This window comes from Stenella coeruleoalba, assembly GCF_951394435.1.
Source record: "Stenella coeruleoalba genome assembly, chromosome: 10".
Taxonomy (NCBI): domain Eukaryota; kingdom Metazoa; phylum Chordata; class Mammalia; order Artiodactyla; family Delphinidae; genus Stenella; species Stenella coeruleoalba.
This window is the reverse complement of record NC_137156.1, coordinates 66,391,718-66,419,385: the sequence shown is the minus strand read 5'-3', so window position 1 is coordinate 66,419,385 and position 27,668 is coordinate 66,391,718. Positions and strand designations below refer to the sequence as shown.

The following is a 27,668-nucleotide window of genomic DNA, read 5'->3' as shown; positions in this document are numbered from 1 at the left end:
TCCGGAGCCTGTGCTCCGCAACGGGAGAGGCCACAACAGTGAGAGGCCTGCGTACCCCACACACACACACACACACACACACACAAAAAAAGAATAAGGCAGTGGTTTATATTCAGGGTTCAGCATTACTCCATTTGTGTCATCATGAGGAAATGTCCTTACATAGATGATTTGGTAAGGCAAAAGAACTCTGGAATAGCCTTAAGTTGTCTGGGTAAACCTAGGTTAAATAAAGTTTTAGCAGAACAGTATAAGAATTGGGGGCAGCACTCAGAAGCTTACAAATCAGCTCATAGTGGCTGGAAATAATCATTTTGGAAGACAGCCTCCACCATTAATAATACTGGGACAGACAGGGTTGGGAGAACATAGCTTTGAGACTAGATAGGAACGTGAGCCACAAACTAAAGCTCTCTATATCTCAGAACTGCTTTGCCTGTGTTGAGATCAGAGTTCTTTGGCTTACTGTGAGGGCTTGAGCAGAATGCATCTGCCAGAGATAGTACTGGGCATCACTTCAGATCTGCTGCTACCATATCTGGGCTCTCATTGGGAGCTTGAAAAATTCTAGCTTGTGGCTTGAGTAAGCTGATTATCTTGCTGGTACTTTGATGACTGCCTAAGGAATTTTTTAGAAAAAAAGTTGGAATGCTAGATCCTGGGCTAGATGTCCTTTGCAGTAAGACCTTCTACTTTATTTTGGGAGAACTCATATAGATTGTGTCCTGAAATGAATTTCAAGAAAGCCTTTTTTCTGCTTAAAGGCTACCAATAATATTAAATGATTGTTGCCAAATTAGTCTCCCAGTACCCTTCAACAGCTCTTGGCTTGTGTAGATGGAGGTGGTTTAAGTTGCATGTTTTCTCTTTATAAGTAGATTCTTCCAGAGACCTTAACCTGGGCCAAGTATAGGTCTCACCTCTTTAGAGCAATGTAAATCACTCTGTAAGACACATGGAGGTGAAGCTTCTTAGTTAGACTTGGGTCCCTAATGTTTTGAGGTTAAAGATACAGTAACAGAATTTTGTTAGGTGAGTAATTTCATTTGAAAGAAATTTGGCTTAGTTACCAAAGCAAGCAGAGTTTGGGTTAAATAAAGTTCCAAATTTTATATCTGAATCAAGTCAACTTTTAATTTTGTGAATCTGTCATTTAAGACCCAAAGAGCTCTGCTTTTTTTTTTTTTTTTTTTTGTGGTACGCGGGCCTCTCACTGTTGTGACCTCTCCCGTTGCGGAGCACAGGCTCCGGACGCGCAGGCTCAGCGGCCATGGCTCACGGGCCCAGCCGCTCCGCGGCATGGGGCACGAACCCATGTGCCCTGCATCGGCAGGCGGACTCCCAACCACTGCGCCACCAGGGAAAACCCAGAGCTCTGCTTTTATTGCTTTATAATCCCCAGGTTCCCACAGCCCCCTCCTGGAGTTCAATTAATTTGCTAGAGTGACTCACAGAACTCAGGAAAATATTTAACTTTCTAGATTACCGGTTTCTTATAAAAGAAACAGCCAGATGCATAGGGCAAGGTATGTGGGAAGGGGCACAGAGAGCTCTTCGGGTGTGTCATTCTCACAACACCAACCTGGAAGCTCTCTGAACCCTTTTGCGTTTGGGAGGGGCTTCATTATGCAGGTATGATTGATTAAATCACCAGCCAATAGCGATTAATTCGACCTCCAGCCCCTCTTTCCTGTTTGGGGGTGGGGGTAGACTGAAAGTTCCAACCCTCTAATCACATGGTTGGTTCCCCTGGCAACCAGTCCCCATCCTTGGGGATTTTCCAAAAGTCACCTCATTAACTTAAACTCAGGTATGGTTGAAAAGAGCTTGTTACGAATAGCAAGACACTCTTCACCCTGATTACACTGGAGCTATATGAGGCCAAAAGACCAAATATTATAACAAATAACTCTCCATTGCACATATCGCTTAGGAAATTACTAAGGTTTTAGGAGCTGTGTGCCAGGAGCTGGGATGAAGACCAAATAAGAAATATATGTATATTTCTTATTATAAATATATAGCATAATATCACAGTTATATACAAAAATGGTTAAAATGGGAAATTTTGTTATATATTATCACAACTTCTAAAAATAATGCAGTATGCCAAAAACCATTGAATTGTATACCTCTTTTCCCAGCTTTATTGAGACATAATTGACATATAGTATTGTGTAAGTATGTACAAAGTGTTAGATACACTTATATTGCAAAGTGATTACCACCAAAGCATCACATCACAAAATTACCATTTCTTTTTTTTGTAGTGAGAACATTTAAGATTTACTTCCTTAGCAACTTTCAAGTATATGATACAGTATCATTAACTATAATCATTATGCTTTACTGAGATCCCCAGAATTGTATACTTTAAATGGATAAATTGTATAGTATGTAAATTATATTTCTTTTTTTAATATTTATTTATTTATTTGGCTGCATCGGGTCTTTAGTTGTGGCATGTGGGATCTTCTGTTGTGGTGTGTGGGCTCTAGAGCACACAGGCTTAGTTGCCCCACACAGCATGTGGGATCTTAGTTCCCCAACCAGGGCTCGAACCCACATCCCCTACATTGGAAGGCAGATTCTTTTTTAAATTAATTTATTTATTTAAAAAAATTTTGGGGGACTTCCCTGGTGGCACGGTGGTTGAGAGTCTGCCTGCCGATGCAGGGGACACGGGTTTGTGCCCCGGTCCAGGAAGATCCCACATGCCGCTGGGCCCGTGAGCCATGGCCGCTGAGCCTGCGCGTCCGGAGCCTGTGCTCCGCAACGGGAGAGGCCACAACAGTGAGAGGCCTGCATACCGCAAAAAAAAAAAAAAAAAAAAAAATTTGGCTGCGTTGGGTCTTCATTGCTGTGCATGGGCTTTGTCTAGTTGCTGCGAGCGGGGGCTACTCTTCGTTGCGGTACATCGGCTTCTCGTTGTGGTAGCTTCTCTTGTTGCAGAGCACAGGCTCTAGGTGCACGGGCTTCAGTAGCTGTGGCTCACGGGCTCAGTTGTTGTGGCACACGGGCTTAGTTGCTCCACAGCATGTGGGATCTTCGGGACCAGGGCTCGAACCTGTGTCCCCTGCATTGGTAGGTGGATTCTTAACCACTGGGCCACCAGGGAAGTCCTATGAATTATACTTCAATTGAAATATTTTTTAAGAAAGCTTCTATATGTGTGTGTATATATCCACTGTATAATATATAACACGCTGTAGAATAACGTTTTTTCGTATGTGTCATGTTCCCCCATCCCCTTTCCCCCTGACCAATTGGACATCATATGCCTTTCATTGTGTGTCATTTGGCACAGGGCTTCCATGACATGTTTGCTTAGTAGACCTGGCCTATTTTATCTGTTTACTGGCAGAAATTTAGGCTAATGGAGTTTGGTTGATTTGTAGGGCTCTTTGGCAATGAGTAAATCCTTTGTTTTCTATCCCAATTGCACAAGTTACATTTCAGCATCCTCTCTAAAATTGGAAGTTTTAGAACTGTGTACCTTATATGCTAGAACAGTTTTTCAGTTTGAAAATATATTTTAATAACATACTGGCCTTATACTCAGTAAAATATAGTAACTCTAAGCTTCTTTTCTCATTAGTAAAATGAATGATAATTAAACCTGCCTTTGGAGGAGTTCAGGATCAAATCAGTTCCTATCAAATGTGTAACAGGTACATTGTGATATACCAGTGTAAGTTGTCATGGTCGCTGATCAAGGTCCACGCAGTTTAAGATCTGTTGTAGTATAGCATATTTTGAAACTTATGACACCATTTGTATCGTTAACGAGAGAACCAGAGAATGATTAGCACAGTGTGTTTTTTGAAGTTGTATGTCAGGTAATAGGGTGAGGCAGAAATGGAGTTGAGAGCCACAAGTAGCCTGTAATTAGCAGTAGGCATCACTATCAGATGTGGCAGTGAAGTGTATCAGTAGTGGTTGTCCTCCAAAAACCCAAGCCTCTGATGGGGCCGGTGAGGTGTATGCCTCGGAAAGTGCTTCATCATCAATGCCAGCAGAAGAATCACCCTTGAAAGGGGCATTGCTCCAAGTACTTGTGACTATGTCCACCAGGATTTGCACATCATAAAAAAGTTGTTCTTGCCTTCTTCCCTCCCCTCTGCCCTCAGTGCTGTTCAGGGAGGATGTTTATGTCCAGACAGCCCTTATTTCCTCTTATGGAAGGAAGGTGGTAGTTTCCAGAAGGGTGACCTCTTGCCATTCACTCCCAGCACTGCTTCTTAGCAGCAGGGCCAGTCCTGTACTGAGTTTCAACCTTTGATAAGTTTTGAGTCTTTGAACAAATAAAACAAAAGTTCCTGCTTTCTAATAGAAACCTTTAAATAGCGATTAGTAATTCTTTATTGTATTTTGTGCTTTAACCACTAGATCATTGAATGCCAGCCGCAGACAGCCACCCATGTGGCCTTGTTGAGTTCACCCTATTGCTGTAGCTTAAAGCATTCTGGACACAGAGTTAGAAGGTCTTTCTGACTTTTTTGGTGTGGTTGTCAGTAACTTTGTGAATGAGACTATACCAGGAAGACTGTGGGGCTTTCATGTTGCCTGTAGAATAGTAACTGACATCAGAGCAAGGCAACAGGGGAGTTCCCTGGCAGTCCAGTGGTTAGGACTTAGCGCTGTCACTGCCAGAGCCCCGGGTTCAATCCCTGGTCGGGGAACTAAGATCCTGCAAGCTGTGCGGCGCGGCCAAAAAACCCCAAAAGTAAAGCAACAGGGGCAAGGTAGGCTCCATCCATATCTAAGTCAGCGCACCTTAATTTGTCATTGTTGTGATTGATTTTGAGAGGTTGCAACAGCCACTGATAACGCCATTGTTCCCATCCTGGGAATTTTCTTGGCCTTGAAAATCAGGGGGCAGGGCTGGGCCCAGTATACTTGGCACACTGTCCACCTGTGAAGAGTAGTTACTAAGAGCATGTATCTTTGCTGTGGTGCTACCTGGCTTTCTAACAGCATTTTACAGGGATGTTTTCAGATGTGTGAAGGATCCAATTGCAATACAGTGATGGTAGGAAGTATGTGCTTAAAATTGGGGACTTTTGAAAGGCAGATAGCAAACATTATATATGGTATATCAGACCGGAGGGGAAGCTGCAATGTTGAGACTCCAAAAACGTCCGTGGTAAGTCAGGCAGAAGTAGCTTCAGTTGATATACTTTGGTAGTCTGTTTTTCAAAGGAATGTCATTGAAATTCTCTACTGAGTACAGCACATGTCCAGCTCCAGTTAGTATTACACACTAAGTCTTTTTCAGTATTTTAGTGCTTGACCTGTGGTAGTTTGAGTGGAATTTCAGTTTTCTGAGACTATAGGTTTTTCATCAGTATTTTGGGGAAACATACCCCTTCTTTAGACTTTATTGCTCTGTACATGGATCCCATTCAGTGTATCCTTGCCACATTAATGCAGCTGGGAATACAGTTCCAAGGGATAGGCCAAGCCAGAAGCATAGTCCCTGTCCTGGAGGAACTTAAACCTCAGGAATGGATATGAGTCAAGCACAGAGAAATAAACTGCCACATCTCTCACATAGGGTAGGATGCCTGGTAAAAGTGGCTGAACTGATATGTATAAGAACCAAGAGCAGTCCAAAGCCCCAGTTTTAAGCAGCATCTCATTTTTGGGAGTGGAAGCCGTAGGACCAGAAATAGGCTTTGAAACAGAAGGTGGTAGTTGAGATGGACAGGTGAGTTGTTCTTTTCTGGGGAAAGGGAAACATTTTTCAAAGAAGGCATTGCTTTGAGCTGAGGTGGAGGAATTTTACAAGGCCAGTTAACAGAACCAGGTGTATAAGGAATGGAGAGAAGTTGTGAAGATAAAATAGGTTTTGCTGTTAGAATTTCAGAGGGTCGTAGAGGTTAAGGCTGATGGGTCTTGACCTGATTGTGGCATTGACCTTCTAAAGGCCTTTGAGCAAAGACTGATGGACTGAAGCCCAGGCATAGGAATGGAGGATTTGGCTGCAACAGGCAAGATAGAAGGGAAGTGAGGAAACCAGTTGGATTTTTGCTTTTTTTTCCAGGTAGAGAGTACTGAGGACTTGAACTGAAAACGATGACTGTAGGAATGCGAGGGGAAGTGTTAGTGGTGGAAGTGAGACCCGTGAAGGGGTAGAATTCTCCAGAACTTGACAGTAGTCATACTGTGAAGAACAAAGGAAGTAAAAGAGTCTTTTAACCTCAGGGTTTCTACCGTAAGTTGAGTGTGTTAGGAGTGTAATTTTGTTTTTGTCACCAAGATTGGGGGAACTGGGAAGAGACTTGACAGAAGTTGGGATGATGTCTTGGAGACGTTGAATTTGATATGCAAGCAGAGCACAGAGGTCAGGTGTGTCTGGAGTTTGAGAACATGGACTGGGTCAGAGATAGAGATTTGAGAATCATGTGCATAAAAGTAGTATTTGAAGAACTGAAACCCCCAGAGATAGGTAGAGTATTAGGAGAGTGAGGGAAAAAAACAATCTTGAAGGGAGTCGTTAGGTGTGGAGGCTGTAGCTAGGGAGACGGAAGACTTAAGAGATCAGCACATCAGCATATTTTGTCAAGGAGGTCCAAGGATAGGAAGGTATGGTGGTAAAAAAAAAAAATATCAAGGAGAATGAGAACTGGATTTTGTGAAGGTAGGTCATTAGTGACTTTTGAGAAAGTTTCAGTAGAAGTTTGGGCAGAATGCAGATGGGAAGAATTTAAGCAAGTGAGTAGGTATGAAGCAAGCAGAAATTTGTGCCTTTTCTTTGAAACAGATCAGAGAGAGGAAGGTTACTAGAGGAAAGCACGGATGTGGAGATTTCTTGTTTTAGAATAGGGCACCCTGCACTTTATTGTAGACTGAAAGAAGGAGCCAGTAGACAGGAGAGATGAAAGTGATGTGGGATACCACAGGTGGCAATAGTGTATGAATTGAAAGGTGCTAGAGGACCTAAGGTTAGGCCTGGGCAGGAGAGAGACCCTAGTAGTAGTAACTGCTCTTCACTGAGTGCCTTTCATAATGCCAGACCTTGTAAGAGATGGCAGAGATTCCACATACCTCCTCTAAAGGGGTGCTGCACTGGAGGGCTGTGGTGTGGGCTCCTGAGAGTCGCTGAGCTCTCTGCTCTTGTGACTGCTGAGTACCAAGTGTACCAAGGGATTACATGGGACACTGCATGTAGCCTCTCAGTTGCTTTTCTTGGACACCCATTTCTATTTACATATGGATGGGAAATATATTGCAATATTGGTTGTCTTGTTTTCTTTGTTAACAGTAACTGCTTAATGTAATTTGCTGATATTTGGTTCACAGCCAGAACACATTGTTTTTTGAGATCTGAGGAAAGGCTGATTTTGTGATGCAGAGAACATAAACTCCGAGTGGGTACTTTTTGTGCCCTTTTAGCACCATGAGAGAGCTCCTTTCGACTTGAGTGAGGGTAGCACAGTAACTTATGCTGAAGGTTTTGAACTGAGGAAAAATATAAAGAACTTTTAAAAGAAATATACAGTCACTTGCATATTATTACAGGTAACTTAAATAGATATAATTGACTGTTACTGGAAAAATAAACCTCTACTCAAAGCTCTTAAGAATTATATCTGAAACAATTCAGACTAGAAATAGAAAATGATACATCTGGCAGATAGACTGCAGAGAGCTCAGTGTGATTTCCTTTCTCAAGCTGGCAAGCCATGTACTTTAAAAGATATTGGATTATAACAAAGTGGAAAGGAAAGATACTAGAGTAAAAAAATTCCTGGGTCATTTCAGGAAAAATTAGTGAGTTTCATTTTCTGATGTTTGTACTTTTCACATCTGATCAACAACTCTGGTTGTATCGCCAGACTCCTAGCATCCCAGAAATTACCTTGTAATTGTAGGCTTTCATTTTCATTTTATCCCATAATCACTTGTGATTTCTGTCTTTGTCATCAGTAGAAGCTGAATGGTTTTATACTTTTCCTGGGCAAAATGTTCCCCAGGGAAAATTTTCAAGAGCCTTTTTGATTGCTCCCTGTTTTTTTTTTTTTTTTTTTTTTTTGCGGTACGCGGGCCTCTGACTGTTGTGGCCTCTCCCATTGCGGAGCACAGGCTCCGGATGCGCAGGCTTAGCGGCCATGGCTCACGGGCCTAGCAGCTCCGCGGCATGTGGTATCTTCCCGGACCAGGGCACGAACCCGTGTCCCCTGCATTGGCAGGCAGACTCTCAACCACTGCACCACCAGGGAAGCCCGCTCCCTGGCATTTTCACTTTGTGTGTCCTTAACCACATTAGATTTAGAGGAATTATTTCTTGAGAATTGAGTGCTTTCTAGGAAGGATGCTATTCAAAGATAGCAGCCTTTTTTTGAACCAGGGAAGTTCCTGATGCATTTTGTTTGCATCCTGGAAAGTCCTGGTTCCTTGACTTTGGGCATAAACCAGTATACCAAGTTAGGCCTGAGATGGGTAAAGTATATAAAGTCTTGGCATGAATTTGAGAGCATGAGAAAAAGTAGAAAATGGTTTGTGAATCCTTTCAAGATGTTAGCAGTCAGACTGAATATAGAGGAAGGACTTTTAAAGAGGTAAATTCATGGGCTTCCCTGGTGGCGCAGTGGTTGAGAGTCCGCCTGCCGATGCAGGGGACACGGGTTCGTGCCCCAGTCCGGGAGGATCCCACGTGCCGCGGAGCGGCTGGGCCCGTGAGCCATGGCCGCTGAGCCTGCACATCCGGAGCCTGTGCTCCGCAACGGGAGAGGCCACAACAGTGAGAGGCCCGCGTACCGCAAAAAAAAAAAAAAATTAGTTTCTAATGTTTCCTTCATGTACCCCAATGGATTGTCTCATCCACTCCAGTTTGAGAAACATTCCCTTCAGACAACATGATTTTGTCAGTGAGTATGTATTGTTGAGAATTAGTTTGACTATAGGTAATGGGGACCTGAAAAATACTACCTTAAACAAGATAGTTATTTTTCCTTCACATAAAAGAAGTGTGGAAGTAGGCAGTTGGGCTGAGATGGTGGCTCTCAAGGTATCTGGGACCTAGGCTCCTTCTACCCTTTATTCCTCCAACTCCAGGGTGTGGCACTCATCTTCATATTCTAGGACTTTTTCTAAACAGCCCGGACTCCAGATTTAAGCAGCAGGAAGGAGGAAGAGGGTGAGAAGGGCATGAGACTTCAACTTTAAGGAAGACTTCCTGGAAGTCCCACAAAATACTGATTACATCTCAGGGGCTAGAACTACAAAGTGAACTACATGGCCATACCTAATATAAGGGAAGCTAAGAAATATAGTCTTTTAGCTGGGCAACAAAGTGCACAACTAAAAATTGGAATGCTGTTCTAAGAGGTAATAGTGGGAATTGGGGTTGACCACTAGTCTGTGCCAAATGGAGGGAGTCTTTATGCTTTTCTTTTCTTTTTTATTAACAGCTTTATTGAATATCCACATACCTTACAATTCACCCATTTAAAGTGTACAGTTCATTTGTATATAGAATATTCATAGAGTTGTGCAATCATCTGAGAATGATTTTGGAAAAATTTCATCACCCTATAAAGAAACCCCTCTATTCCCTTGGTAGTCATTCCCTATTCCTCCAACTCCCTTCCCCTGGCAATCACCAGTCTACTTTCTATCTCTGCATTTGCCCATTCTGGACATTTCAAATAAATGGAATTACACAGTATGTGGTTCTTTTTAGCTAGCTTCTTTCACAAATTGTAATGTTTTTAAGGTTCATCCATGTTGTAGCATGTACTAGTATTCCCCACACACACACTTTATTGCTGAATAATATTCTATTGTGTAGATAAATCACATTTTATCCATTCATCAGTTGTTAGACATTTGGTTTGTTTCTGCTTTTTGATGATGATGAATAATGCTGCTGTGAACATTCATGTAAAGTTTTTGTGTGGACACGTTTCCATTTCTCTTAGAGTAGAATTGCTGGGTCATAGATCGAGTCGGATCCTTTGCCCATTTTTTTAAATTAATTAATTTATTTATTTCTGCGTTGGGTCTTTGTTGCTGCGTGCAGGCTTTATCTAGTTGCATCAAGCTGCTCTTCGTTGTGGTGCGTGGGCTTCTCGTTGCAGTCGCTTCTCTTGTTCCGGAGCACGGGCTCTAGGCACGCGGGTTTCAGTAGTTGTGACGTGCGGGCTTAGTTGCTCTGAGGCACGTGGAATCTTCCTGGACCAGGGCTTGAACCCGTGTACCCTGCATTGGCAGGCGGATTCTTAACCATTGTGCCACCAGGAAAGTCCCCTTTGCCCATTTTTAAATTGGATTATTTGTCTAGCTATTATTGAGTTGTAGAAGTTCTTTATATATTCTGGGTCTAAATCAACCTTGACTGCAACGAGAGACTCAGAGCCAGACTACCAACCTAAGCTGCTTTTTTTGTTGTTCAGTTGTAACAGTTTTTTATGTATTCTAGATACAAGTCCCTTATCAGATATGTTATTTGCAAACATTGCTCCTATTCTGTGGGTTGTCTTCTCATTTTCTTGATGCTCTCTCTTTAACCACAAAAGTTTTAAAAATTTTTATGAAGTCCAGTTTATCTTTTTTCTTTGGTTCCTGGTGATGGATATATTTGTGAATATACTATCCACAGTATATTGTGATAAATATATTATTCACAATAACCAAAAGGTGGAAGCAACCCAAGTGTCAGCAGATGAATGAATAAGATGTGGTATATACATATTGATACAATGGAATATTATTCAGTCTTAAAGGAAATTCTGACACATGCTACAAAGTGAAGAAACCTCGAAGACATTATGTTTAGTGAAATAAGCCAGTCACAAAAGGACAAATGCTGTATGATTCCACTTACAAGAGGTAGCTATAGTAGTAAAATTCATAGAGGCAGAAAGTAGAATGGTGGTTGCCAGAGGGGAGGTAGGGGAAATGGGGAGTTATTGTTTAATGAATATAGAACTTAGATTTTGGAAGGTGAAAAAAGGTCTGGAAATGGATGGTGGTGATGGTTGCACAATAGTGTTGAATGTGAGTAATGCCACCAAAGTTATTACTTAAGATTTGTTTAAGTGGTAGATTTTATGTATATTTTACTGCGTTTTTTTTTTTTCTTTCTTTTTTTTCTCTGCATTGGGTCTTGCTGCACGTGGGCTTTTCTGATTGAGGTGAGCGGGGGCTACTCTTCGTTGCGGTGCGTGGGCTTCTCATTGCGGTGGCTTCTCTTTGCTGCAGAGCACAGGTGGGCTCTAGGCACGTGGGCTGCAGTAGCTGTGGCACACCGGCTCAGTAGTTGTGGCTCGCGGGCTCTAGAGTGCAGGCTCAGTGGTTGTGGCACACAGGCTTACTTGCCCTGCGGCATGTGGGATCTTCCCGGACCAGGGCTTGAACCCTTGTACCCCGCACTGGCAGGCAGGTTCTTAACCACTGCACCACCAGGGAAGCCCTACTACGTTTTTTGTTTTTGTTGGCTGGTTAATTAAAAAATGTCTTTTGTAGTTTTAGCTCTTACATTTGGGTCTGTAATCCATCTTGAGTTAATTTTTTATATGATGTGAGGTAGAGTTCTAATTTCCTTCTTTTGTATATATCTATTCAGTTGTCTCAGCACCATTTGTTGAAAAGGCTGTTTTTCCTCTATTGGATTGTCTTGGCATCCTCGTTGAAAATGGTTTGACCCTAAGGTGAGGGATTATTTCTGGATTCTCACTTCTACTCTATTGATCTATGCATGTCTTTTTTTTTTTTTTTTTTTTTTTTTTTTTTTTTTACCACAGCACTAAGTTTTATTAGGGATTTCATTAAGGTAAAATCTCTAGGATTAAAGGAGTCAGTTACGGGGCGCACAAAGCCCACGAAGCCTCCTCAGATCTCATAGTGAAACACTAGCTCAGGTTCTTTGTTGGGATTGCCACCTCGTTCCAGATACAGATTGTTGTAAGGATACTGCTTTGGCCCCACAGGCTGGTAAGTGGGGTAAGTCTCCCTTACCCAAAACATGAACAGCATGAAGGCCACGAAGCCGAAGAGGTGCTTACACATAAGATTGCAAGAAACAGGAGTGGGGGACATGTCCACACCGTTCCTGATATACATGTCTAGGTCCCAGTGCATCGGTTCACCCCAGTTCAACCACAGGTCTGGGTGGTCCCAGTCATACCATGGGTCCCTCTCCTGCTGTGAGTGGTCAGGGAGCTTCAGGTAATCACCATACCTGTCCGTGCACCCATTGGCACCACGTTTCGGGCTGCCCTTTGCAGCCATCGGACTCCCAGGACCCCCACCCTGGCTGCTGCCATCTTCACCTTCCTGTTTCATCCCGCATATGCACAAAGACCTATACGTCTGTCTTTATGACAGTGCAACACTGTCTTGATTACTGTACCTTTATAGTAAGTTTTGAAATCAGGAAGTGTAAGTCCTGCAACTTTGCTCTTCATTTTTATGATTGTTTTGGCCATTCTGGGTCCATTGAATTTCCATGTGCATTTTCTGATCAGTTGTCAATTTCTGCAAAGAAGCCAGCTGGGATTTTGGTAGGGATTGTGTTGAATCTGTAGATTAACTTGGAGGATATTGCCATTTAACAATATTGTCTTTTAGTCCATAAACATGAATGTCTTTCCATTTATTTAGATCTTTAGTTTCTCTCAACATTGTTTTTTTAAGTTTTCAAGAGTATGTTTTGTACTTCTTTTGTTAAATTTATTCCTATCTTGTTCTTTTTGATGCTGTTGTAAGTGAAATTGTTTTCTTAATTTCATTTTCAGTTTGTTCATTGCTAGAGAATAGAAATACAATTGATTTTTGTATGTTGACCTTGTATCCTGCAACCTTGCTGAATTTATTAGTTCTAATAGTTTTTTAGTGGATTCCTTAGGATTTCCCATATGTAAGATTATGTCATCTGCAAATTAAGATAATTTTACTTCTTTTCCAATCTGGATGTCTTTTATGTTGCCTTTTGCGTAATTGCTAGAACCTCCTTAGAAGTGGCAAGAGTAGACTTTCTTGTCTTGTTCCTGATCTTGGGGAAAGCTTTCAATGTGTTCACCATTAAGTATAATGTTAGTTATGGGTTTTTTGTTTAAAGAATTATGTTGCATTCTTTTTTAAAAAAATATTTATTTTTGGCTGTGTTGGGTCTTCGTTTCTGTGTGAGGGCTTTCTCTAGTTGGGGCAAGCGGGGGCCACTCTTCATCGCGGTGCGCAGGCCTCTCACTATCGCGGCCTCTCATCGTGGAGCACAGGCCCAGTAGTTGTGGCTTATGGGCCTAGTTGCTCTGCGGCACGTGGGATCCTCCCAGACCAGGGCTGGAACCCGTGTCCCCCGCATTAGCAGGCAGATTCTCAACCACTGCGCCACCAGGGAAGCCCCCTAGTTATGGATTTTTGGTATGACTTTTTGGTGCCAAGTGGAAAGGTATACTAGCATTTTATATTTTGGTGTGCTACTAGAGGCTTGTGCTCCATGGTCAGAAAAGTGTGTGTCATAGACTGAAACTATTACAGCTTCTTGTGCATTCTAGATAACGCTTTTGTCTTGTGTTTCAGCAATGGCTGCCATCCGGAAGAAACTGGTGATTGTTGGAGATGGAGCCTGTGGCAAGACTTGCTTGCTCATTGTCTTTAGCAAGGACCAGTTCCCAGAGGTGTATGTACCTACAGTGTTTGAGAACTATGTGGCAGATATTGAAGTGGACGGAAAGCAGGTGAGTATACTTTTCATAACAACTGGTACTATTTTGCATGTTAGGCTATTCATAGAGCCTGGAGAGAATTAGGCCTTTTTGTCTCTTCAATACACTATATAACAATAACAAAAATGTTAGAAGGAAAAATCCATTCTCATCCTGCCTTTTAGCTCAATTTTGTTCATTTTTAACTGTTACCCTCTAGACTTTGTCCACATTCATATGTATTTCACAGGGGGAAGCCTTAGAATATGTGTTCTTTCCAGCTTTATTTATGTTTGAAATTTAGTTTGTTGCCAAATGGATCATACTAAAATGAACCTCTTTGTATGGATGGACTTTTTTTTCTGTCATAGTATTTCATTAAGTGCTGAAGTTTGAGATTACTAGGTCAACGGGTCCTTATTGATTATGCTTCTAAAGGGTTGTACTGATGTATACCACCAGCAGTGTCAAACAACATTGTCACATTTAATTTTTTTTCATGTTTTTTTACTTTGACATAAACAGGCTGCTACATTTGCTTCAATTACCTGTCACTGGTGGTGAGGACAGTGTTTCCTCCTGTCTGCCCTGAAAGCCCACCAGCAAGACTGGGGCAAAGCTCTTCTGGAATTAGATTTTTTTTTCCCTCTTCTGCTCCCTTTTGTTGTCAAAATAATATTTTATCCAGATTCCTATACATCTTTTGAAGAGGAATGAAATTCTCATTGCAAATGGGTTAGCTGAAAAGAAAACTAGAACAAAGGGCTCTTTTCCAACACACTCAGTCCTCTTAAGGCATTCAGTCACATGTCTCATGCTGCTAGCACCTAATTTATTGGCTTCCGCAATTCTGTCTCCTTTCTTCCTTCTCATATTCTTGCTTTACCTGTTATCCCTTTCTGTCCCAGTATTACCTAGCCTCATTTTGTGGGACTGTGTAATGGAAAGCACATTAGGCCAGCTGCTTAGAATTCTAGAGTCCCTCATAGGGTATCTTGATACTTCTATGACCATGAGTAAGCTGCCTAATCTTTGAGCTACTTTCATTTGTAAAGTGGTTTAAGCTATTTTACAGTTGACATTGGGGGTCTGTGAAGTGACTGAAGGTATTTGGAAGCACCAAAGCACTTGACAGGTTGGTCTGAACAAGAGCATACTCAGAACCGTCTTTTATAGTTTATCCAGTTGCCGTGTGGGCCACAATGATTGCTCTCATGCCATTAGGAACCCCAAGGCACCCTTCTTGTCAAGAATGGATGAAAAAAACACATGAATTCCAGCGTAACAGAACTTTGTCTGGGTCCTACCTTGCAGGTGGCCCATCAGTACTGTGTTGCCAATTCAACTTTCAGTCAGTTCTCTGCATGATGCTTGAATACAGGGTTTCTGTGGGCCTGATAGGAAGATTGGTTTTGTGTAGAGACAGGGCCCAATTGTGACAAGCTGGGTGAAAATGTGCTGAGATCTTTGGGCCTGCTGTCACATAACAGCCCTCTCATCTAATTTAGATTGATTGCCATGCATACACAGAAAGACCCAGTGGCTTGAGGAAAACAGGATTAGGTTGGTATTTTCATAGCACATTTCTCAAAAGCCTACTTGAATGTATATTGCTGGTTTTATCTTGTCATTCAGAGAATGACAGCTGTTGGTTGCTATGTGTCTGTGACCATCATTTGGGAGAGTCTTTTCCACCTGTGGCAGTATATATGTTTTGGGGATAGTAATGACTCTTCTGTTGTCTTTGAAACATCATCTGTGCCTTGGTGTCTTGGAATGACCAGGATCTTACCTTTAAGAAATTTAGGGACTTTGGGACTTCCTTGGTGGTCCAGTGGTTAAGACTCCATGCTCCCAGAGCAGGGGGCCCAGGTTTCATCCCTAGTCTGGGAACTAGATCCCGCATGCCACAACTAAAAGATCCTACGTGCCACAACTAAAAGATCCCATGTGCCCCAACAAAGATCTTGCACATTGGCAACAAAGATTCCATGTGCCACGACTAAGACCCAGAACAGCCAAATAAACAAACGAATAAATAACTTTTTAAGAAATAAAAAGAAATGTAGGGACTTACAAACCTTGAGACCTGGTGCAGCCAAATAAATAAATAAATATTTTTTAAAAAGGAACTTTGACTTATAAACCTTGAGGAATGATCTATGAGTATGTTTCTTGCTCTGCCAACCTTGAACGTGCCTGACGCTGGCAAAATAGGGGAGCCCTTCACCCAGGGAGAGAAACCCTGAAAGAAAGGTACTTGATCTGGAAGAGGGTATCACAGTCTAGCTACCTACCTTAGAGCAAGTCGGTAGCCCCAGAGTGGGAGAGGGCACCTCCTGCAAATATTCTCATAAAAGTATGCACTAACAGAGCCTAGGGAACCATCCAAAATTCTAGGTGATCATGGTCCAAGAAATAGACCTACCAAAAATAGAAAGGCCCATTCTGACATGAGACAGTCCTGACACCCTGAAATCATTTATCAGGAGACAATCAGAGTTGGCTGTTGTGTCTGACTGAATACCCATGAGGTGTGGAGGAGCCAGAGGAGTGGGATTTGGCAGAGAATGAATGCGCTGTACCATCCTGAGATCAGACCAGCTGTGAGGATTGGACATCAGTATGTCACAGATTCCTATACCAAGCTGATGGTATGTGTGTGTGACAGAGGCGCAATGGGACATGTGGAAGTTGTGAGTGACATATCCTGAGACAGAGGTTCAAGGTGGAAGAGATAATTAGCCATCAACTTTAAGGTAGGAATAATATTTAGAAACTCTGAAATATGGGCTCTGAAAGTGTTAGGAATAGAAGGCTATCCTAGGCATTGGAGGGAGAACTCCTTGAGCCCCAAAGGGCTCCTGAGCAAAGGGTGTTAAAAATCCACTGTGACTGTAAGAAGTGGTGACAGGGCTGACTGCAGTGCTGGACAGTGTGGAAGCGGAGCTACGTCCAGAGTCCAGACATCAGCTTGCCCTCCTACCACTGGAAAGTGAGTAGGTTCCCAGGTGTGAAAGGAGTACCCTCCTACCTATGTGATGCTTTCATTCAGCCATTCATACATTTTTTTTGAGCAGTAAAGGCAGAGCCATAGGCCTTTCTTGTCAGCTCAGACCTTGCCTAACACCCAGGATGGTGTCTTTTCTTACCCATCAACTCAAATACAGTCTTGTTTCCACGTTTCCACGTTGGAGCAGAATGATGAGACAAAGTAAGGAAATGGTTGAGTGAGAATGTGTTAGGAAAAGTTACTTGTTCTGGTTTTTCCCTCTCTTGCCTTGTATACCTAGTAGCATGTTGTTTACAGTTGATTTCCCCTCTTGTTCATTCACTTTCTTTCCTATGTAGAATGTTATTTGTAATTAAGTACTTACAAGCTACAAAGTTTTTTGTTTGTTTCTTTATTTGGTTGCATTGGGTCTTCGTTGCTGTGCGTGGGCTTTCTCTAGTTGCGTCGAGCGGACGCTACTCTTCGTTGCGGTGCGCGGGCTTCCCGTTGCAGTGACTTCTCTCGTTGCAGAGCACGGGCTCTAGGCACACGGGCTTCAGTAGTTGTGGCTCACGGGCTCTAGCGCGCAGGCTCAGTAGTTGCAGCACATGGGCTCAGCTGCTCCACAGCATGTGAGATCTTCCCAGACCAGGGATCGAACCCGTGTACCCCTGCATTGGCAGGTGGATTCTTAACCACTGCGCCACCAGAGAAGTCCCTACAAAGTTATTTTTAACTTGACATTTTGAATTAGGTACTTTATTCAATTCTAGCATCTGTTTATAAAATTTGCAATTTTGAGAAATTTCAACCTAAAACAATTTAAATACCCCTTCCGACCTTCAGGCTTGATTCTAATAAAAGTGAACACTCCTGTATTTTACTATTTTGGACAGTCTATCATTTGAAGGTACTGTGTTAAGTGTCACTTCTTCTGAAAGTAAGTGGTGGGATTAACCTGCACTCTTATGTTTATTTTTCTTATCATAGGTAGAGTTGGCTTTGTGGGACACAGCTGGGCAGGAAGATTATGATCGCTTGAGGCCTCTCTCCTACCCGGATACTGATGTTATACTGATGTGTTTCTCCATTGACAGCCCTGATAGTTTAGGTGAGTAGCCCTGCAGCCTGATGTTTGTCACTGCCTGTGTGCCTGGCCGACCTTTGGTTTCTCAGGTCCTTTCTGGGCATCAAGTGACTGAAAAGCAGACATGAGTTTCAGAGAAAGAATCATCACTGGCCAGAGTCCTAGAGCCTTGGGACTGTAGAGCCTGAGCCCTGAGTCCCTTTTCAGCCTAGGTCTCCCATGACTGCCATGTCTACCTTGTAGAGTAGTTGGGTTCCGAACACAAAGCTATTTTTTGTCTTTTTTTGGTTGGGGGTGGGGGGACTGCGCTGCACAGCTTGCCCCGACCAGGGCATTGAACCTGCACCCTCAGCAGTGAAAGCGTGGAGTCCTAACCACTGGACCACCAGGGCATTCCTCAAAGCTATTTTTTGGACTAAGATTTGGGGAAGGTATTCTTTGGGTGTCCACACCTTTTTTCAGTACTTGATATTGAGCCTGCTGCTTCCCAAAATCTAGACCGACTGATGACTTGGTGATTCCTGGTAATGTTTCTAAGCCCTATTTTAGCCGTTTTATAAAGGGTCTTAGCTAATAGAGACTTGAACCTGACATTCCACTAGCTTAGTTGGCCACATGTTTTAGAAGCTGCTTTCCTTCAAAAAAAGAGGGAATGATGCTGACCTCACACTTTGCGAAACAAGGCAGCAAGGCCTGAAACAGAATGTGCTTTCGGTTTGTACTGAAGATGACGAAATGTCTTGCTTGGTGCTGCAGTGCTCTGTTTTTACAGGGCAGCATGTGGGCCAAGGAGATTATCATTAACACAGATGACTGTTGAGGACCTGCTGGTGGCCTGGGCTGTTGCTGGGGAGTTAGGGTTAGAGTGAGCCTTTCTGTGTCATGCTTGTACTCACTTTAATGACAGTACTGGGGGAGGTGCTCCGAGACTTTGAACCACTTGCTCAAGGTCATGCAGCCCAAGGAGCCAAGCTGAGATTGAGTCCCCTGTGCAATATCTCCCAGAACTGAGACAGAGTGGGTGCTCTCTGCCATTGTTTCACTTTGGTTCGTTTTTAACAGTTGTGTTTTAGTTTTGGTTTTCAAATTAATCTGCCTTCCTTTGCGGGGACTGTTAGAAGCCCCTAGAGGCTGAGCTTTAGAGAGAAAATGGAGCCATGTGACACCTTCCCCTCAGACACACACATCATGGACTTTGCCTATAGGAATGAGGAGGGTTGTGTGCCCTTTGCCGCCTCATCCAAGGTATACCTAAAGGTATAATCCTTTAGGGACAAAAGTACCTTCAGAGCAAAAAAGTTACTCTTCTTCAGTCTCACATTTTTCTTTTAAGACTGTGTCTGCTGGTCTCGAAGGAAGTCTTCAGCTTTTGACCTCTGTTTGTTTACTATGACTTGTTTCTTGCTATCCTCTCCCCCAGAGGGCAGGTTCTAGGGAGGAGAGCAGAGGTAGAAAGAAAAGAGGCAAAGAGAGATTGATCTCCCTCTCTGAAATACAAACATACCTAGAGAGACTGCTGGTCACTGCAGTAGTATGATAGGTAGGTAGCGCCCCTTTGCTGAGCTGACTAAATTAGCTTGGTTTTGCCAAGGGCCTTTTAAAAGTTCTCTTATCTTGGCTAGGGAGTAGGAGAGAAGTCCACTGGTAGTTTGCCCTAGTAAAATGTGTCTTGGGAACTGAAACGTCTATATCAAGAAACTGAAAAGCTAATGTGAACCTAATGCTGGACTTTGTTTTTACCTGGTTGGATGTTAGACCATGGCACTGAGTCTAGGTGTAGGGTAACAAGTTTGATCAGCAATCAGAATGTTGGTGTGCAGGTTTCAGCCCTGTTGCTGGCCAACCCTGTGACAGTAGTTTACTTTTTGGAACCTCTGCTGTCTCACTGGCAGTTGGTCTAGAGTCTAGATTCTAGTTGAGGCCTGGGGTCAACAAAGTTATGTAAAAGGCCAAATAGTAAATATTTTAGGCTTTGTTGGCCATGTGTTCTCTGTTGGATCTCCTGAACTTTGCCACAACTACTCAACTCTGCTGTTGTAGCACAACAGAGCTTGGCTCTGTTCCAGTAAAACTTCACGTATAAAAGTAGACTCCGGGCAAAATTTCATTTGCTGACCCTTGATCCTAGATAAGGATTCCTTTTCTCTGGCTTTATGGAATTCCCAGTGGCCCCTAAAGCACCCCAGTGTAAATCCATGTAAAGTGATGTGTCCTGATATGATCAGATTACTTTGGAGGTGGGAGCAATCATAGGCGATTGCCATCACTGAATTAAAAAGTAAAAAATTATGTTTTAAAATCATTTATGAAAAGTGAAGATAAGACAGAGGCAATTCATTTCAGTTTACATGTCCTGAATTCCGGGGGGTGGGGGGGACTATTGGAGTAATAATTTTATATATTCAGCAAATAATTATTGAGTGCTTACTTATGGAACCTATATTCTAGATGAAGGGAGACAGAAGAGCAAAAACCACAGTAAATCTGATAGCAAGAAATGTTACAAATAACATTCATAGAGGTGGGTATGGAATAGGCCATGGTAGTATGCTGTTTTAGAAGATGACCATAGGATGGTCAGCCACCTCACTGAAAAGGAAACCTCTGAGCAGAGACCTGAAGTAGGTGAGGGAGGCCAACACAGATAGCCAACAAAAGAGCTTCCCAGGCAGAAGGAAGGAGTCTAGTGTAGCTGTAGCAGAGGGAGTGGAGCGAGGGTTGCAGAGCCATGTGGTTAATGGTGTGGACCTCTCCTTTCATCATGAGTGAGATGGGAGCTTTTGGATGGTTTGAACAAAGGAGTGATGGGATCTCACCTTCTCTTTAAAGTGATCACTGTTGCACCTGAACTGAAAACTGACCACAGGGTGCAGAGATAAGAGCAAGATTCAGTGCTGAGGCTGTTTGCCTTCACTGTTAGATATGCTGGCCCTTGTCTTTTGATTGCTCTGCACTTCTCTGGGAACCCCTTTGTTCTAGAATAAGGCTTTGAGTTTTAAGTTGTCACATTAGTGATTGACTCTAGCCGCTATAGCAAAGGAGGAAGGAAGCAGACAAATGTCTGTCTTGTGTGCTGAAGAGTGGAGTGTAGAATTATGAGTTTTCCTGACCTTATTCATGTAGCTTCTGTACCTTCTAGCCAGAAGGCAGAGCATCTTTTATATTCCAACTCCTGCCTTTTGGTCTTGAAGTCAGAGAGTGAACAGTTTACTCCTAAAATATAGTCTTATGATCAGTACCATTTAAATGATCATCATACTAAGTATTCTGTACGCATTGACTCAAAATAACCTCATGTAAGGTATTACTGTTATCCCCATTTTATAGTGTCATCCCTGACACTGAGATGTTCAAGGTAGTGGGTGTGTGAGGTTGAACCCAGGCCACTTGTCCACTAAATTACTACAGTATTGGCAAGAAGCTACAGCTGGTTATTACTCATTTTCAAAAGCCACTCAAGCCATTTGAAATACCAGTAATCCAAGGGTAGGTCATGCTGAGGGCCCATGAGTAAGTGTAGAGAAAACATGTGAACCCTGAGCCAGCTATAGCCCCAGAATGGGGACTCCTTCTGTAAGCTGTGGTCAGAATCATCTGCCAGCAGTGACATGGATGGCTGGTGGGGAGCCTTCCTTCTTGGGGCAGGTGGCACCATTGTGGAGCCATCCTTTGCTCCTCCAGAGCCTTTACCTGGTGCCACCTCCAGAGGAGCTGAGCTCCTTGGTGGGACTGAGAAAAGCTGGTGATTCTGTGCTTAAGAGAAGGGGGGTTAGATTTTACCTTTTTCATGGTTTTGAAACTAGTGGAATTCCATTAAATGTCCGGCATATTTCTCAAGAAGTTTCTTTGCAATTTAACTAGGGTTTTTGGAGATCCTTCAAGATAGAATTATATGTATCCCCAAATTATGTGCATTTTGCTTCTTTCAGAAAACATCCCAGAAAAATGGACTCCAGAAGTCAAGCATTTCTGTCCCAACGTGCCCATCATCCTGGTTGGGAACAAGAAGGATCTTCGAAATGATGAGCACACAAGGCGGGAGCTAGCCAAGATGAAGCAGGTATGGTCTAGGGCAGGGCTCTGTCTTCCTGTAGCATTCTTAAACTCGGGGCCTGGGTTCGAGGTTCAGGGAACCCAGCAGAAACCCCCAAAGACCAGGCTGTTTCAGAGAAAGTCCCAGAAGCCTCTCTCTGTCCATCCGGCCCTCACTGACTCGGGCCTGCATAGAGGGGGTCCCTAAAACTCCCTAGTCCTGTAAGATGGAACCTCTCTTGTGAGGTAGTGCTGTGCTCCAAAGATTGCCTGCCTGAGAAAGGACCATCACAGCAATAGTCAGTGCTTCAGATGCAGGAACTTTATCAGGCTCTTGATTTCCCTCTCCAGTTATTACTTTCGTATATGTGAGGCTAAAGATAAATTGGTGGGAACTGAAGAATCAGGAAATCCTGATGGCAGGGAGTCCAAACAGAGAGCCTTAATGCCTTTATAAAAGTGATGGTGGGGCTTCCCCGGTGGCGCAGTGGTTGGGAGTCCGCCTGCCGATTCAGGGGACATGGGTTCATGCCCCGGTGTGGGAGGATCCCACATGCCGCAGAGCGGCTGGGCCCGTGCCTCCGGAGCCTGTGCTCCGCAACAGGAGAGGCCCGCGTACCGCAAAAAAAAAAAAAAAAAAAAAGCATAAAAAAATTTTTAAAAAAGTGATGATGGAGGTGACATCTTGGCTTCTGAGAAGCCAGGTGGCCCAATGATAGGACTTCCCCACTGCAGGAGGAGTGCCTTGAGGTGTTTTGCACGGGTTCTCCTGAGGTTTCTCTGTCTGAATGTGATGGTCAGGATCTGTTTCCTTCCCTGAGCATTCAGTCCTCTGTGAAGCTAACTACAAGAAGACCCAAGGGCTTACCCTGGATCAACAGCTTGAGTAATTTTGCCCTTGATTCCCTCAACCCTCTAGGGCTTCTCTGGCCTCTCCTTTTCTCTCTACTTCCCAGAGAAGAGCATGTTTGACAGGGATTTTTTATATATTGGAGGTGGGGGGTCACCCCATATGAGTGTCATAAGACAGAACTCAAATCTGGGAGTTCGGCAGCTTTTTTTAAAAATTTAATTTATTTATTTATTTATTTTTGGCTGCATTGAGTCTTTGTTGCTGTGTGTGGGCTTTCTCTAGTTGCAGCGAGCAGGGGCTACTCTTCATGGCGGTGTGTGGGCTTTTCATTGTGGTGGCTTCTCTTATTGCGGAGCACGGGCTCTAGGTGCGCGGGCTTCAGTAGTTGTGGCACACGGGCTTCAGTAGCTGTGGCTCATGGGCTCTAGAGCGCAGGCTCAGTAGTTACGGCTCATGGGCTTAGTTGCTCCGCAGCACATGGGATCTTCCCAGACCAGGGCTCGAACCCGTGTCCCCTGCATTGGCAGGCGGATTCTTAACCACTAAACCACCAGGGAAGCCCTCGGCAGCTTTTTAAAAGCAGTCTTTGAGATGAATTTGGATACACCTACTTAACTATATGTATGTAACGCTGTTAACTAAAAGTGCTCTCTTCTCTTTGCTAGGAGCCAGTGAAACCGGAAGAAGGCAGAGATATGGCAAACAGGATTGGTGCTTTTGGGTACATGGAGTGTTCAGCAAAGACCAAAGATGGAGTGAGGGAGGTTTTTGAAATGGCCACGAGAGCTGCTCTGCAAGCCAGACGTGGGAAGAAAAAATCTGGGTGCCTTGTCTTGTGAAACCCTGCTGCAAGCACAGCCCTCATGCGGTTAATTTTGAAGTGCTGTTTATTAATCTTAGTGTATGATTACTGGCCTTTTTCATTTATCTATAATTTACCTAAGATTACAAATCAGAAGTCATCTTGCTACCAGTATTTAGAAGCCAACCATGATTATTAATGATGTCCAACCCACCTGACCCACCAGGGTCCTTCTGACACTGCTCTAACAGCCCTCCTCTGCACTCCCACCTGACACACTAGGCGCTAATTCAAGGAATTTCCTAACTTCTTGCTTCTTTCTAGAAAGAGAAACAGTCGGTAACTTTTGTGAATTAGGCTGTAACTACTTTATAACTAACATGTCCTGCCTATCATCTTTCAGCTGCAAGGTACTCTGGTGAGTCACCACTTCAGAGCTTTACTCATTTTAACAGATTTCATTGGCATAGCTCTGGGTGGCAATCCAGTTTTTTGAAAATGTGCTCAGCCAGAAAGGCCCAAGTCCACGCAGCTGTGGCAAAGTTACAGTTCTGTGGTTTCATGTTAGTTACCTTATAGTTACTGTGTAATTAGTGCCGCTTAATGTATGTTACCAAAAATAAATATATCTACCCCAGACTAGATGTAGTATTTTTTGTATAATTGGATTTCCTAATACTGATATTTGTCATCCTCACAGAAAGTGTATTGGTTTTTTTTTAAAAAAGAAAGTGTATTTGAAAATAAAGTCAGATGGAAAATTCATTTTTTAAATTCCTGTTTTGTCAGTTTCTCTGATAAAAGATGGCCATGTCTCCCCTTTTCGGCCCCACATATTCCAGTACCCCCTTCCCCAGAGCTGGGCTAAGTAAATAGGAATTTGGTTTTACGCCTGAGGCACTTAGATAATTCAGAAGGTGGCATAACCTGTCTCACCTGGACTGCAGGGTCTGGCTCTAGTTCACAGTGCTCTTTCTTCTCACTGTATCCAGGTTCCCTCCCAGAGGAGCCACCAGTTCTCTTGGGTGGCCCACGGTTTCTCTGTCCTCTCCAGCTGACTAAACTTTTTTTCTGTACCAGTTAATTTTTCCAACTACTAATAGAATAAAGGCAGTTTTCTAAACTTCCTGTATCCTGGTGTTTGTGTTGGCTCTCTCCAGGGCTGGGAATGGAGGATGAACTCTGCCTAGCTCACCTTGGAAGTTTCCTTCAGGGGGCAAAGTACCGGCTTGCCCACCCCCACCCCAAAGCTGGCACTAACCTGGCTTCTGCCAAAGAGGTGGAAGTGATTATCTTATGTCCCATTCAAGTTCAGAGTAGGGTGGGGTAGGGAATGCAGCCGACTGAGGGGTACTCCAAGCAGTCGTTCTTCTGGACAAATCTTAGTGTGATATTTTCCTCTTCTTACTACCTGTCCATTTTCAGTGTCTTTTACTTCCTTGCCTGAGCTCCAGATGAAGCTGAGGATGGTCTGAAATCGACTGAGTCCCCTTGGCCCTGCATGCTTTTGGGCTCCCCTCCAGGGGTCTGGAGCAGGGCCTGAGTAGTGACCCCAGAAAACCTGTGTAAGGGTAGTGCCACACTGGGGGTGTAAAAGTAGAAGGGAAACCAGAGGCCAGGAGGAGAACACAGTCTAGGGCAGCCCCAGAATGCAAGGAAATGGGTTAGAAAGAGCTGGCTTTTGGCGTCCAGCCCTGGCTGCCCGCCCCCTTTCTCCCCAGCATTGCCCACCCTCCTCCAACTTAACCTTCCTAGAACCAGGAAGTGTCAACACAGGACTTGCCTTGGCAGCTGCTGCTAACTGCACCATCATCACAAGTCAACTCCCTCTGCGCCTGACAATAGGGCACTTTCTCGGGGAGTAGGAATATGGCATAGGCTGGGAGGGCTGTGTGGCCACAGGCAGCGAAAGATTCTGTTGCTGGCGAGTCTCCCCGTGCCGGGCCCCAATCCCTGAAGAACCATTGAGAAAGAATCCGGAGCCCTCTTCGGCCTGGGCTCTGGCCTGGATAATCCGGGCGACTGCCACAGCGCCGGCGCTGCGCTCCCTGGGCGGGGCCAAACGCGTCCGCGCCTCGGCACGGTCTGGGCGGTGTCCGCATCCGGCCCGACCGCACCCTCCAGCTTCGCGGGACCACAGTCGTAGGACAGAGGCCGGATGAGGCGGGACCGAGCGGGGGAGGGGTGTAGGAGCGGCCGGAAAAGTGCCCGAGCCACATGACCTCGGTCGCCCGCCTGTTAAAAGGAGGCGCTTCCCGGCCCGCCCTGTTCGTCTAGCCCGCGGCTCTGCCCTGTCTTTTTGTGCACCTACGCCATGTGTGCCGCTCAGCGCTCGGCGGCCGCCCTGGCTGCAGCGGCCCCGCGCTCGGTGTACGCCTTCTCTGCGCGTCCGCTGGCCGGCGGGGAGCCCGTGAACTTGGGGTCCCTTCGGGGCAAGGTGCTGCTCATTGAGAATGTGGCGTCGCTCTGAGGCACAACTGTCCGGGACTACACCCAGATGAATGACCTGCAGCGGCGCCTCGGGCCCCGGGGCCTGGTCGTGCTCGGCTTCCCGTGCAACCAGTTTGGGCATCAGGTGCGCCTGGCCGAGCGGAGCGGGGGTGGGCGTGCGACCGCGGTTAGGAACGCCGGCGGACGACCCGCCGGGCCCAGCAGCTGCGCGCCCTGGGGGCGGAGAGGCGGGCCACCGGCTCACTTCCCTCCGGCGCTCGTGCCGGCTGGGGTTGAGGTCCACCCTGGGGTTGTGCAAGAAAGGCCAGAGTCTAGTGACTCATGGAGAAACAATGTTTGCAGTTAGAAGGCTTCGCTTCCCCTCGCAGCCCCGGGTCCCAGCTGCTCTCCCCTCCCGCAGGAAAATGCCAAGAACGAGGAGATCCTGAATTGCCTCAAGTACGTACGACCAGGCGGCGGGTTCGAGCCCAACTTCATGCTCTTCGAGAAGTGCGAGGTGAATGGCGAGAAGGCACATCCGCTCTTCACCTTCCTTCGGGAGGCTCTGCCCACGCCCAGTGACGACGCCACTGCCCTCATGACAGACCCCAAGTTCATCACCTGGTCTCCGGTGTGCCGCAACGACGTTGCCTGGAACTTCGAGAAGTTCCTGGTGGGCCCAGACGGTGTGCCCGTACGCAGGTACAGCCGCCGCTTTCTGACCATCGACATCGAGCCTGACATCGAAGCTCTGCTGTCTCAGGGGCCTAGCTGTGCCTAGGGTGCCCCTCCTACCCCTGCTCCTTGGCAGTCACAGCGTTGCCCTCTGGGGATTTTATCCGTGAAGGTGTTTCCTCTAAACCTGCATGGAGGAATGCCAGATGTCCAGGAAAATCCCCTGAGATGGGCACTGGTCCTGTCCATCCCAGCCGCCCCTTTCCCAGACCACAGCTTTCTCATTAATAAAGTGCTGAGTGTGAGCAGAACTGTGTGTATGTCCTGTATCATTGTCAGATGGGGACACCTTTCCTACTAACCTCATTGTCATAGGGCTGGGAGCTTAAGCCCCCATTCCTTGGCTGGCATTACCTAGCCAAGCCTGAACATCCCAAAATTTTGTCTGCTGTAGAATTCACTCTTTCCTATGTGGGAATCCTAGCTCCTGTCTCAGCATTTCTCCCTCTGCCAGGACATGCAGCAGGGCCATCCTGAGGCTCTGTTACAAGAGAAAGTCTTTATTTCAAAAAGAGGAAGAAATTTCAAAGGCTGACTGCCTATCCTCAGTAGTTTGGCTTCTCCTTTCTGAGTATTTGCTCTGCTCAAAATGACCTTCACAAAAAATAACACCATGGGCTCCCACTTACTGGCTTTGTAACTGCAGAACCAGCCCAAACTGGCCCTGCTCTGTTGATAACAAGATACTGAGTTGTTCTTCAGAGATAGCAGAACAAAACCGCAAGTCATGCAGCAGAGGAGAAATTTTGAATTCTAATAATGCCTGGAACCAAGGTTTTCCACCTCCACCCCTCCTCCCCCACACAGAACCAAAAGAACCCAGATGTGACCAGAACCTGAATGCTGGAACCCTTTCAGAAGTGAAAGATCCATTGTCCAGGAAGACCCAGTGCTGAAGTCCCCTTTACCATACCTTACCATAAATGGCCAAGTTCCAAAGCCCTCCAGTCAAAACCTGCCCCACCAGTGCTTCCACCTATGAACCCATCCTCCCCTAACTCAAAAAAGTTTGACCAAACCCCAGATTAGGGAGATAAATTTGAGAGCCTTGCCTCCTGTCTCCTTGCCAGTCAACCTCACAATAA

The 27,668-nt window shown here is 44.8% G+C and overlaps 2 protein-coding genes and 1 pseudogene across 4 annotated transcripts in view; 2 read left to right on the top strand and 1 right to left on the bottom strand.

Moving 5' to 3' along the window:
- The window catches only part of RHOA (ras homolog family member A), a 51,695-nt gene extending 27,514 nt beyond the window's left edge, over positions 1-24,181 (top strand). Inside the window, exons 1-5 of one of the 2 annotated variants that reach the window (XM_079935574.1) lie at positions 11,573-11,657; positions 13,528-13,685; positions 17,635-17,755; positions 21,661-21,791; positions 23,282-24,181. In XM_079935574.1, the coding sequence (XP_079791700.1) occupies positions 13,530-13,685; positions 17,635-17,755; positions 21,661-21,791; positions 23,282-23,455 (582 nt within the window). In that variant the 5' untranslated portion in view covers positions 11,573-11,657; positions 13,528-13,529 and the 3' untranslated portion in view covers positions 23,456-24,181. Of the gene's footprint in view, positions 1-11,572; positions 11,658-13,527; positions 13,686-17,634; positions 17,756-21,660; positions 21,792-23,281 lie in introns of those variants that run through there. The other variant, XM_079935573.1, reaches the window with a different exon arrangement.
- LOC307193334 (NADH dehydrogenase [ubiquinone] 1 beta subcomplex subunit 8, mitochondrial-like) lies at positions 11,718-12,272 on the bottom strand (annotated as a pseudogene). The gene has a single exon. The product of its transcript is annotated as an NADH dehydrogenase [ubiquinone] 1 beta subcomplex subunit 8, mitochondrial-like (transcript).
- A 1,402-nt stretch (positions 24,182-25,583) lies between the features above and the next one.
- Positions 25,584-26,852, top strand: GPX1 (glutathione peroxidase 1). Its single transcript, XM_079934594.1, has 2 exons — positions 25,584-25,993; positions 26,270-26,852. The coding sequence occupies exons 1-2, from the start codon at positions 25,733-25,735 to the stop codon at positions 26,627-26,629; spliced, it is 621 nt and encodes a 206-aa protein (XP_079790720.1). The 5' UTR covers positions 25,584-25,732; the 3' UTR covers positions 26,630-26,852.
- The last annotated feature ends 816 nt before the right edge of the window (positions 26,853-27,668 follow it).